The 12,066-nt window shown below is 65.0% G+C and overlaps 2 protein-coding genes across 2 annotated transcripts in view; one reads left to right on the top strand and one right to left on the bottom strand.

Annotated features, from left to right (window-relative positions):
* Window positions 1-514: 514 nt before the first annotated feature.
* On the bottom strand, window positions 515-5,463 carry MNEG_1868 (pyruvate kinase; the record flags this gene model as incomplete). Its single annotated transcript, XM_014049653.1, has 12 exons — window positions 515-934; window positions 1,173-1,247; window positions 1,624-1,790; window positions 2,075-2,247; window positions 2,708-2,811; window positions 3,196-3,271; window positions 3,517-3,654; window positions 3,889-3,947; window positions 4,358-4,420; window positions 4,755-4,826; window positions 5,162-5,278; window positions 5,401-5,463. The coding sequence occupies 12 exons, from the start codon at window positions 5,461-5,463 to the stop codon at window positions 515-517; spliced, it is 1,527 nt and encodes a 508-aa protein (XP_013905107.1).
* A 2,937-nt stretch (window positions 5,464-8,400) lies between these two features.
* Window positions 8,401-12,066, top strand: part of MNEG_1867 (hypothetical protein) — a gene marked incomplete at both ends in the record, with an annotated part of 5,642 nt that continues 1,976 nt past the window's right edge. The window contains 7 exons of the mRNA XM_014049652.1: window positions 8,401-8,562; window positions 8,868-9,065; window positions 9,337-9,732; window positions 9,992-10,575; window positions 10,845-10,908; window positions 11,121-11,282; window positions 11,530-11,871. Coding sequence (XP_013905106.1) covers window positions 8,401-8,562; window positions 8,868-9,065; window positions 9,337-9,732; window positions 9,992-10,575; window positions 10,845-10,908; window positions 11,121-11,282; window positions 11,530-11,871 — 1,908 coding nt within the window. The remainder of the gene's footprint in view (window positions 8,563-8,867; window positions 9,066-9,336; window positions 9,733-9,991; window positions 10,576-10,844; window positions 10,909-11,120; window positions 11,283-11,529; window positions 11,872-12,066) is intronic.

The following is a 12,066-nucleotide window of genomic DNA, read 5'->3' as shown; positions in this document are numbered from 1 at the left end:
GAAAGCGCAGCGCGCGGCTCGCGCCTGAAATGACAGGCACGGGTCGGCAATCTGGAGGAGGGAGAGGTGGGGGTAACACAAGCCCAGGGGTTGCAATGCAGCGCGCCTTGAGTCAAGATGGCAGCCAAACAGCCGAGATTGCCACCAGTGTGTTACGACTGGGTGCGCCGGCGGCCCCAAGATGCCACCCCGCTAGGTTGTAACTCGTAAAACGCGCCGTGTGGGGCGCCGTGACGGAGTGTAGGCTAGGCTTCTCCACAGAATTGTTGCCGCGGCGCGGCGCGAGTGAACAAAAGAGCAAGGACATGAACCACATCGCGCAAAAACGAAAATCACGACACGATAACAAGTGCGGCCGCCCGCCGCGGCTGGCCGGGGGCCAGGCAACCCCTGTGCCGCCGAGCGGCGCTGCTCAGTTCGCGGCCCACGGCCCCGACTAGTGCTGCGCGCTCGGGGGCCCCATCCCGGCCTGCACAATCTGATGAGGTGTCAAATTGCATCGGATCTGTCAGATCTACTTGATGTCGACGATCTTGATCACCGACGCGTTGCCGATGCGGTGCAGCGCGACGATGCAGTCCCCCTTGGCGCAGTACCGCAGGCGCTTCGCGTGCTCGATCGCGGCCGCCAGTATCTCGTCCGTCGTGTCCGTGTCGGTCGCGCGCGCGCTGCCCTCCGCCAGCAGCGGCAGCAGGCCGCGCGTGATGAGGCACTGCCGCGCGGGCGCCTCGTTGCTGCAGGTCCAGGTGAGGCTGTCGGTGGTGAGGACCGGCACGGCCACGGTGAGGACGGGAACCAGGGGCCTGTACTTGGCCACGAGCCGCGCGGTGGAGCCGCCGCGCGTGAGCACGACGATGAGGGAGGCGTGGACCTTGTGGGCGGTGCGGACGGCGCTGCTGGCCAGGGACTCGAGGGGGCTCATGGGCAGGGGGGCCTGCAGGCACACACAGGGCAGCGGGGTCGGAGGGACGCAGGTGTCATGGACTGTTGCTCAAGGGCTGGCCGGGAGGAGCGGAAGCCGGAGGGCCGCCTCGGACGTGGTGCATATCTTGCAGCAACACGCCGACAGGAGTGAAGAACAGTCAATGGGCCCCGGTCCCCGTGCAGTTTCACGACGCATCTTTGCACCACTTGAAGACGCCTTGTACCACCCCAAAAAATTGCGGCCGCACCTGCTTGAGGATGTTCTTGAACATGGCGTAGTAATCCAGGGACGCCTCCGCCTCGCGGCAGATGCGCGTCATCACCTGAGGGGGTTGACGGGGGGAGGGGTGTGCATGGGTCAGCACGAGGGGGCGGGGCGGCCCTTCTGCAGGCGCGGCGCGCGGCCTGGGGTGGCCGGCGCTGCCGCACGCGACTCGCAGACCGGCAATAATCAGGGCGCCAGAGGATTGGCAGAGGGCGGCAGGGGCGGCGGGAGAGGGAGGCGTCGCGCCCGCAGTGGCACCCCTTTCTGGCCTGGCCACCACAGGACGGGGTCCTCAAAGGACCTGCTCAACGCCGCGGCGTCTGCTGGCCTGTGTTCCCCCTCTGCATGGCTCCCCCAATGACATGCACACACACAAACACAGCTGCACAGTCTCCCTATGAACTTCAGATACGCGGCCGTCATCACGAGCGCACCTTGACGGCCTCCACCGGGAAGCTGCCCGCCGCGGTCTCCCCGCTGAGCATGACGCAGTCCGTGCCGTCCAGCACTGCGTTGGCCACGTCGGTGGCCTCTGCGCGCGTGGGGCGCGGGTTCTTGATCATGGACTCAAGCATCTGGGTGGCCGTGATCACGGGCTTGCCTGAGGGGAGGGGTCCGGGGGTGGGGCGGGTGTGCGGGGCCAGGGGCTGCGGTCAAGACTGTGGTCAACAGCGTGCTGCAGCGTGGTCCCCATGCTTTTGTGCCTCGCCCTCCTCGCCCTCCGCAGCAATTGAGAAGTGCGCCGCCGTCGCCCCAGCGGCGCCGGCTGGCGACTTGAGCGCAGCGGACAATGGCGCGCCTGGGTAGAGGCATCACAAGCGCAAAAGCAGCGCGCATCTGCACGCGGAGCTGACGCATACCCCCTTCCTCCATCCCCGCGCGCACCCGCGAAGTTGCACTTCTGGATCATCATCTTCTGCGCCAGGAAGATCTTCTCCGTGGGGATCTCCATGCCCAGGTCCCCGCGCGCCACCATGACGGCGTCGGTGCGGTCCAGGATGGCGTCAAAGTTGAGGAGGCCCTCCTGGTTCTCCACCTTGCTGATGATCTTGATGTACCTTTTGAGGGGGTTGAGTGGGGGGGTCGAGGGTGTGTGAGCGGTGCGTTGCGTGCAAGAACGGGTGGTGAAGGTTTGGGGTGGAGTCCAGGGGAGGACAAGCGGCCGTCAAAAATGAGTGCGCGACTCCGTCGGCGACGCCGTGCATGCGTGCATGTGGGCTTTGTGCCTTTAGACGGACAGCCGCTTGATGGGGTGTGCTGTTTTTCACTCGCCCTCCCCTGCAGTGCCAGCAACCACCTGCCTCCGCAGCCGTGAGAACCCCGGCTGCCGATTGCCGATACCCCTGCCCGCACAATCAGCCATCATAGCTACCCTCTCCCGTCCGAACTCCGCACCCCAATCTCTATATCGCTCCACAAGCAGGCAGCCACGGGACACTGCAACAAGCCTCGTCCTGATGCCGGTGCTGTCGCCCAGCCCCGTCACCCCTGCCCCCTCACCCCCGCCCTGCCCCTCACCTGCCCTTCTCCCCCAGCACCTCCCTGATGAAGTCCAGGTCGCTGCCCTTGCGCACAAAGGAGGCCGCGATGACGTCAATCTCGTTGGGGATGCCCCAGTTGACCTGACCCCAGGGGGGGGGGGGTGCATGGATTACAGGGGGTTGAGGTGAGTGGTGAATGGAGAACCACTGAGGCCGACGCTACCGGCACCCACGGCACCGCCGCGTCTGCTGCTGCGCCGCCGCCTGCCCGGCTGCCAACGGCCTCCCTGAGCCGCACCCTGGCCGCCAGCCTGCGAGCGCCCTGTCATCCAACACCGCCCGATTGTCGCCCCTTTTTCATCTGCAAAAACCCCTCCAGGCAGGCACTCAAACGCAGTGGCCCACGCTGCCCTGCATCGCCCCCCTCCTTCATTGCCTTCCCTAGCACTCCGGCACTCCCCCCCTGCTGGCCCCGCGTCCTGCGCCCACCCCCCCCCCCAAAGCGCCCCCCAAACCGCGGCCCACCAGGTCGTCGATGTCCTTCTCCGTGAGGGTGGGCAGGTCCACCACGACACCAGGCAGGTTCACGTTCTTGCGCTCACTAATGGGAGTGGGCGGCAAGAGTGGGGGGGGGGGGGGCGCGAAGTCCATCAGGACGGGCGTGCACAAACCAACGGTGTTTGTCCGCGAGGCTGCGCTCCAAAGCCCCGCTGATCTCATGCCGAATGCCTAAGGGCGGCCACCTGGTGACCCCGCCGCCGCCGCTGGCGCCTGTTGCCGCCCACCACCCAGCTGCGGCACGAGCACCCGGCGCCTGGCCTCCCCCTATAAGTGTGTCGTGCTCACCCCAGGACGGCCGTGTTCTTGCAGCGCGCCTTGACCTTGCCGGCCTTGGCGTCGCAGCTGATAACCTCCATCACGATGGACCCGTCAGCGCACAGCACCAGCGCCCCGGGCTTCAGGTCAACAGCCAGCTTGGCATAGCTGGGGGGGGGGGGAGCGGGATGATCGAAGTGGAGTGTGTGTGTGTGTGTGGGGGTGGGGGTATGTGATCGGTCGAATGCACTGTTGGGGGGAGTGGTGAGCGGCTGCATGATGGGATCGGTGCCGGCGCGTTACCTCGACCTCGCAGCAAACTTTGACGACCACGCATGAACACACACACACACACACACACACACACACACACGGGCGTGCATGCCCGTCCTCCGCCCCCACCTCATGGCGATGACGTCCTTGGTGCCCTGGATGGAGTAGTCGGCCGTCAGGGTGACCTCCTGCGGGGGTGGTGTGTGTGTATGGGGGGGGGGCGGGGAGAGTGAGCAATTGCGGATCTCCACCGCAGCAGACGCCGCCTGGTTTTCCGCCCTCCCCGTCAGCTCTCGCTCATCAGCCCTCGTCGCGTGCCGCTCGCTGAGGGAGCCGCATGAAGCAGCTGGGGGTGTCGCCCCCTGGGGGCCAGGGTCGGCTCCCTGCCCTCTGGTCTGCTCTGATCTGGTCTGTTCTCGGACTCACGTCTCCACCAGCCACTCCTAACTGTTACTGCAGGCAGCCGCAGCTGCTGCTTCACCACCCCCCACCCCTCAGCATGTGTCCGTGCCTTCAGACCAAGGAGCCCGACAACTCGCACCCCTCAAGGGCCCCAGGGCTCTGCACCCCTGGCCGCACGAGTGCCCAGCGCGCGCACCTGGCCGGCCGTGAGCTGCACGGGCTTGCCGCCCTCCAGCATGCCGGTGCGGATCTCGGGACCCTGCGGAGGTGTGTACGATAAGTTTGATTAGACAAGAAAGGATAGGGTGCGAACCCTGATGCTGCGTGACCGCCCGCGTCTGGAGACCCGCAGGCTCATGGGATCGAGCTTCACAACGCTTGCTGTGTGTGACAAGGCAAGGGGGGGGGGGTGCGGCAGACCTAGGTCCAGAACGCAACGGCTTCAAGCAAAGTGTTGCACGGTATCGAGCCGGGCTCGCTGCGCCGCCAGCCGCGCGGGCTTCGGCTGTTTGTGGCGCACGCAACAAACGGAGCGCGTGGCGATGCTGCATGCTTCAGTACCCCCGGCAGCCGTCGTTTTGTCAAAGCCCGACCTTGGTGTCGAGCATGACGGCACACATGATCTTCGTGTTCTCCATCGCCTTGCGCAGCGCATTGAGTGTCTCCTGCGGGATAGAGGAGGAGGGGGTGCGGCGTAGGTTGGTGGGCAGGCGGTGATAGGGTTGCGGCAGCGCGGTCGAGCCCAGCAGCAGGGCGGCGCACCCCGCGCAGCGCCAAGCATGTGGATTTGCACGGGACAATACAGCTGCTGGATGCTAGCACTTATAAGGACGATGATGGGCGTTGCACTGAGCATCAAGGCGTTACAAACAGGCCGCGGGACTGAACAAGGATCGCCGGGGCAACCCTGGTGCCGCCTCTCCGCTCCTCTGGGCCACCGTTGCACCCCCGAGCGATTGCCATGGTGCAAGCACCCTGAAAATCATCCCATACGCCGCACCTGGTGGTACTCGTGAGAGCCGTGGCTAAAGTTGAAGCGTGCCACGTTCATTCCCGCCCTGAGCAGCTCCTCGATGACCTCCACCGAGCGAGAGGCCGGCCCGAGCGTGCATACTACCTGTAATGAGGGGCGGAGGCCCGCTCAGCCCTCCACTGCGGAAAGACCGCATCGCGGGCCGGCCCTAACGCCAGCGGCCGCACCACAGCAGCCATTGACGTTCCGACGAGCGTCGCCCGTACCTTAGTCTTCGAAATTGTGCTGGGCGTGCCCGCCAGCACCGCGTCCAGCCCGAGCTGCACCATTTTCGATTAAACTGCGATCTGAAATACACTAGGGAGATGTATGCGCTCTATGGTGCAGCGGGCGGGCAGTGGACGATTATGATACATGTGCTTGAAAGCGCGGCAACCTATCAGGGATCGGCGCAGGCAGCGATTGACCGGGTCACCCACAATTGGCCACCCCCAGCACAAGATGCTCATACCCGATGAGGCGCTTGCGTCGCAGGCACCTATTGGCCATCTTGCACACTGGAAAGTTGTGCTAAGATGAAAATCTGCTGATATATATGGCTTTCGGGACTCCTATACTACGCAGCGGTGGTGTTGCGCGACTGCCTCCCTTGCTGGTCACTGCGCCGATTTCGCAGCCGCACCCCGGCGCTGGCCCTGTCCCAGCTGTATCTTTTTTATACAGTCATCCGTCCTTACAGTGAACCCGGGTGATGCGATTTTTCTGCCTATTGTGAACGCTTTCAGGGGGCCCGTCCTGCACAAGTACAAATCCGACCCGCACCCTCCGGGTAAAGCGAATTGCGAACACCGCCTAATGCGAAGGCTGGGGGGCCTGATCCTTCACAATACCAAGGGGCGGCCAGCCAGCAGCAGCAGTCCGGCTGCTGTGCCAGGGCTTGATCCCTGGCAGATCAGTGTCTGGTGTCACTGGGGTGGGGGCACGGGGTAAGGGGCTGCTTCATTGTGGTCCATCTGGCTGGAACTTTACTTAGCAGGCCACACACATACTACTACTATTTCTCATTGACAAACGTGGTGCAATGTCAGAGGCAGCAGCGGAAGCGGGCAGCAGCAGCGGCAGCCTGCAGACGCCGCCACGCGCGGATGATTGGCACCAGCACGGCAGTGCCGTTGCACTCACTACTGCATCCTGTCGCTTGGCACCTCCCCCAGCCCCAGCGCCGACTGCCCCAACCAACAGGCAGGGCGGGCAGCCACAGTGCGCGCATGGCGCACTCTGCTGCCGCTGGCCTGCGTGCCCACAAGCGCTTGCCAGCGAGATATCTGTGCCCCAATCCACGTTTTATTTGATTTTTATGTCTTTTCTGCGTTTGCAGTATGTAACCACCTGCTGTGCTGGCTCAATCCAGCCTTCCCTCGGATATGTAAAGCCCCAGCCCAGATGTTCACAACTTCAGAGATTAGAACAAAACACCCAAGGCGAACGGGGTTGGGGGGGGGGCTGTTTTGTTCATTGTGACGAGGGATGACTGTATGGGCGAAACAACCAGGGCGCCATGGTCTCCAGGACCCCGGGCTGCATCTCATTTGCGCTTGTCACCTCCTTGCATTTGTATGGTGCATGCAGCGCAGATGCTCACGTAGGCCACCCCAACACAGCAGGCGTCACCGCCTCCATTGCCGACCGCATGCCGGACGCATGCACTCTGAGGAATGCTCAGAGGTAAAAACGAGGTATGACCCAGGTTTCTTCCAGACTGGCATGCGCATGCGCCTCTGCCTTGACGAGGACGGCCAGAGCGCAACGGGCCCTGCTGTCTTGCCTATCAGCAGCAAGGTCAAGTTTGCGTTGGAGTTGCAGCACAGTTGCGGCACAGTTGCAGACTACCCAGCGCATCAGTTGGGGCCGTGCGTGGCAATTACTGTATGAGGGCTGGCATTTAAGGGCATTTTACATGCGGCTTGTTACACACTAAAGTAGTTTCACAGATCTCAACTGCACAGTTGGGCGCCCAGTTGCCCGAAATTGCATTCTCAGCAGTGAGCAACGAATGATTGTCACGGCCAGCTGGCGGCCAGGTCAGCTTGACAGATCCGGAACTGTCGAGAGGTTGCAACCGTCTCGCTGCTATCAAATGGCAACCGAGGTCCGGTGCCGCCCCTCGCTTAGTGTCTGCTCAACCACAGCAACCAGTTGCACCGTCGTCAAGAAGACGCGCCGCCTGCATGCATGCAGCACATGCACACCAACCGCAGGAGCTCGTCACGTTCATAACAAGCATTGAATACCACTAGGTGGCACGTCATGTAGATTACCTACCACCTTGCATGTTGTAAGGAGCGCAAGCCACATCTTGTGGCCTGTGAATGGGGGTGACTGACGTGTTCAAACTCACTGTGATGTTGTGTTACAGGCAACCTCTTGCCGGCACGAGGGTGTTTGCGGCTTGGAGGCCCATTCTCGAGCTGTGGCATGCAGGTGCTGCGGCTGCGCCCTGGCCCGCGGTGAAGCGCACTGCGAGCACCCAGGTTACGGTGGCCAGTGAGATGTTTGCGCCTCGTCATGATAATTTAACAGCGATGCACCATGTTTTTCGCTCAACCATGCAGACGCATGGTCAAGATGACGCTGCTTTCAGGCTGCAGCCGAGGCTGCTTATTCTACAAGAGTCCCGTTGCAAGTTGTTGCAGCACCGCATGCGTCTACGGATGGCTACTGTGGTTGTGCAGTATGCAGGCGCTGTGGGGCGCGTGAATGACCCATTTTGTGCCAGTGCACTCTTACTCTTCATGGGCAAGCCCTGGGCGACGGATGTGGCTGTCAGTGTGCCAGCGGCAAGTGGTGGCACCCGCTGGTCCCTTGGCAAGTACTGCCTCTCCGCGGCTGCGTGGCCGGGATTCCAGCTCAACCCAAGTTTCCAAGCCTAAACCTGATGGGTAAATGAGAGCCTGGTTGTTGAGGAAGCGAGATCACCAGCTCGACTCTGGCACTTGCTTTGTAATGATGACCGTCATGATCAATGCCGAGCGACACGTCTCTTGGCTTGTCAAGGTTATGATTCCCGAGCTTGATAAGAGCAGGCAAGACGCGTACACCCGTGGCATCAGCGAGTGCTGGGAGGCCAGGGTGACAACCCGCGGAGGCCGCTTCTAGCAGCATTGGTGTGCGAAACGCAGGGCTAACGGTGCCTTGAGCCGCGCGGCAGCGGCAGCAGGCGTCGCCCCGCACCACGCGCGGCCGCGGCCGCGTCGCCGTTTGGGACCATGGTGGCGAGCGCTGTCCGCGACGCGCTGCACGGGGCGCGTGCGGGCGTCGCGCAGCTGCGGGATGTCGCGGCGGCGGCGGCCCAGGATGCGGCTCTCAAGGAAGACGTGGCGGCGCTGGAGCAGCAGGCAGCGGCGCTGTTGCACGACCTTGAGCAGAAGGTGAGTACCAATTTGGGCTTGGCGCCGACCTGGACGGGTCGTTTCAAATGCAGTACTAGAAAGCCCAAACCGCACCACTGTTAGCGTCCTGGGCGGTCGCGGCATAAGCATCTGCAGAAGCACATTGGTCGTGCGGACACGCGTCGGCCGCCTCTTGCGTTTGTGCTGAGTGCTGTGACGGACGCATGCACGCTGCTTGCGCGTGCGTGCAGCTTTGGCGCCACGCACTTCTGCCCGCCGCCCACGCCGCGATGCTGCCGGCACGCTCACGTATGCGTATCACGCGTGGACCCGCCACGCCGCAGGCCGCAGAGGGCCCGTCCACGTGGCAGGCAGTTGCAGAGGCGGGGTTTGAGATGCGCAATGCGCTCGAGATGGCTGCGGCCCAGGTCACAAAGCAGCTGCGCGGCGGCAGCGGCGGAGGTGGTGGCGGCGGGGGCCTGCTAGGGCGCTTCCTGCCTGGCAAGAAAGAGAATAAGAGCAAGGGCAAGGTCAAGCTTGAGGTGGGCTTTGCAGCGTGCGGTGCGCGTGTGGGGTATGCGTGTATGTGTGTGTGTGTGTGTGTGTGTGTGTGTGCGCGCGCGTGCGCGCGCGCGAGCGCGTGGTCATGCGCATGCGTGTGCACATGTGACGGCGCATTTGTGTGAGCTTGGCCGGGCTTGCGAGCGGCGCGCCTTTGACCCCTGAAGCCATACCTTTCGCCCTCCACCCTGCAGCCCCACGCCCCCCTCGCCCGCTACTCCCGCCCCACGCCCGGCCCACGCGCCCTCGCAGGAGGCGGCGGTGCGCCTGAAGGCCGCCTCCGAGCGCCTGCACCGCCAGGCCGCGCCGGCCGCGCCGCCCGGGACGCCGCGTGCCCCCATAGCGTCGCAGCAATCCGACACGCCGCTGGCGTCGACGTCGTCGGGGCCCAAAAGCGGCACGCCCGTCGAGAGGGAGGGGGGCCTGGCGCTAACAGTCCCAGGCAAGATTGAATTCTTCAAGTTTGTCCCCAGCATGGGCGGCAGCACCGGCGGCGGCACCGGCGGCAGCACCGGCGGCGGCGCCGGCGGCGCGTTGGGCGGGGCCGGCGCAAAGGAGGGCACGCTGTGGGTATGTGCGGGCACGAAGGTGCTCTTCTTCAGCCCGGGCGCGACCAAGGCAAAAGTGGAGCTTGGGCTGCCCCCAAAGGTGAGCGTGTGTCATTCGGGTGGCCGGGGGGCACTGGGGTTAGCGGGTGCAGTTGGGGCGAGGGAGTGTCACTCGGCTGAGTGAGAGGTCCAACGGATCAACAACAAACAACGAGCAGCAGCAATGACCCGGGCGGGCCGGCCGTCCAGCCTGCCCGGCCCCTCCAAGGCCCGCTGTGCTGCACCTCTGATCAAATATTGTGCCACATGCTCAACGTGCTCAACGCAACCCTTGGACCCCCGATGGGCTGCCCCTGCAGAGCACCGCCACCGCCGTCGCGGTCGGCTCGGGGGCAACCATCTGGACCGGGCACCTGGATGGCTCCGTCCGCGCGCATCATCGCGGCGCATGGGACAGCGCGCGTGCCGCGGCCTGCCGCGCGCCGATCCGGGCGATCGCAGTTGACCAGAAGGGGCAGGCCTGGGTCGGTGACGAGACCGGCCAGATCAAGGCGTTGAGGTTTGACCCCAGGGGCATGTCGGTCAACATCATCTGGCAGGCGCTCCCCGACGGCCCGCCCGTGCCCGGCGCGAGCCCGTGCACGGCGCTGCTCAGCCGCGGCGCTGTCATGGTGTCCGCCGGCGGGCGCTCCCCAAGCGCCGTCACGCTATGGGACACGCTGCGGTTCGCGTCGGTCGTGGGCAGCGACGCGGCGGCCTACGGGGCGCTGACGGGCACCCTGGAGTCCATACCCTGGCCCGAGGTGGACGCGCCGGCTGGCGGGGGCGGCGACTGGCGGCTGCTGAGCGGCCACGCGGGCGGGCAGGTCTGCTTGTGGGAGGTGGAGCCGCACAGGCTGCGCCTCGTCAGCGCGCTGGGGGCGCCCACGAACAGCGCCGTCAAGTGAGTGGGGCCGGCGACGCGGTGCGGGATGGGTTGGGTTGGAGCACCCAAACTCAGGGTTGGTGTTCACGCCCAGGCGTGCACCTCGCTGCATGCTGCGTCCACTCCGACCGCCTGTCACTTTCCGCATCATTCCCTCTGCACCACTGTCTTCAATCTGTGAGGTGTTGCAATCGGCCCGGACCATGCCTGACGCCATCGGTCGTCCAATCGGCGCCACCCGCCGTCAACCACTGCCAACCGCCGCCAACCACCGCCAACCGCCGCAGGGGCATCGCGCTGTTCCAGGATCTGGGCATCATGGTGACGTCACACGCAGACGGGATCCTGCAGGTGCGCCTTACTGCATCAATTATGACGACATGAGACGCGCACGCGTGTGATTGGGCACCAAAGGGCACCAAACGTAAGGATTTGAGGCGCATGCATGGCGGTTGTACTGCAGTGGCCTGCTTGATTTCGTGTCATGTGTCCATAGGATGCAAAGTGCTCATGGCATGGGGTTCATCGCGCCGCCCTCGTACTCCGCTTCTCATCCGTCGCAGGTGTTTCCGTTCCCCGCGCCCCACAACGGCGCCGGCGGCGACAGCACCGCGCCCGCCGTCGACGCGTCCTGCCCGCTGCCTGGCGGCGACGTGCACAAGTGGCGGCCGCACACAGCGAAAGTGCGGGCGCACAAGGGCGGCATAATATGCTCCGCATACCTGGTGCGTGGCGCGGGACAAGATTATTGGGACGAGCGCTGCAGGCTGTGTTGTGCAGCCTTGAGGCGTGGCAGCTGCGGCCTGTCAGGTTGGGTCGTGGCGTCAGAGCCGCGGGCTATGTGGCGCGCCCCCCCTGCCTTGCGCAGCCCCGTGTCCTGACCAGCTCGGCAACGCGCCTGAACCCCTTTTGTCCAACATTCCTCTCCTTTGCTACGCATGCGCCTCTTCCCCACCCCCCCCCCTTCCTCAGGGCATCCACCTCGTCACCGCCAGCCCGGCCGGCGCCAAGACCTGGTCTGCCCACAGCCTGCGCCTCGAGGCCGTCGCAGAGGGCGTGCCCCTCCACATGCCGTCCCTCGCCGCCACCCGCTCCCTCGCGGCCGCGACGGCGCTCGCAACCTTGGACGGCGAGAACCTTCCGCCGACGCTTGATGACTCAGGGATGGACCTAGACGAGCCCAGCTCCTCTGCCGGCGGCGGCGGCCTGGGGCACGACGGCTGCGGCGGCGGCGGCTCCCGGGTGGACGGGTGGCTGGCCGACGCGCAAAACTCTTACGGTTCCGCCTCTGGGGCGCTCGGCAACATGATGCCGGTCCCGGCCGGCTGCAGCGCCCCCAACCCGCTCGCGCGGCCTTTCATGATGCCCCCGCCGGCCGCGCCGGCCGCCGGGCCCCCGCAGCCGTGGGGTGTGGCCCCGCCGCCGATGTCGTACCCGCCGCCGTCGATGGCCGCGTCCATGGCGCCCCCGGCCTCGTCCGCGACGGTCGCGGCGGGCGCACCGCAGGAC

The sequence above is a fragment of the Monoraphidium neglectum genome (assembly GCF_000611645.1).
Source record: "Monoraphidium neglectum strain SAG 48.87 unplaced genomic scaffold scaffold00197, whole genome shotgun sequence".
In the NCBI taxonomy this organism is placed as follows: Eukaryota; Viridiplantae; Chlorophyta; class Chlorophyceae; order Sphaeropleales; family Selenastraceae; genus Monoraphidium; species Monoraphidium neglectum.
Note: the sequence above shows the minus strand (reverse complement) of the source record. Positions and strands in the feature narration are given on the sequence as shown.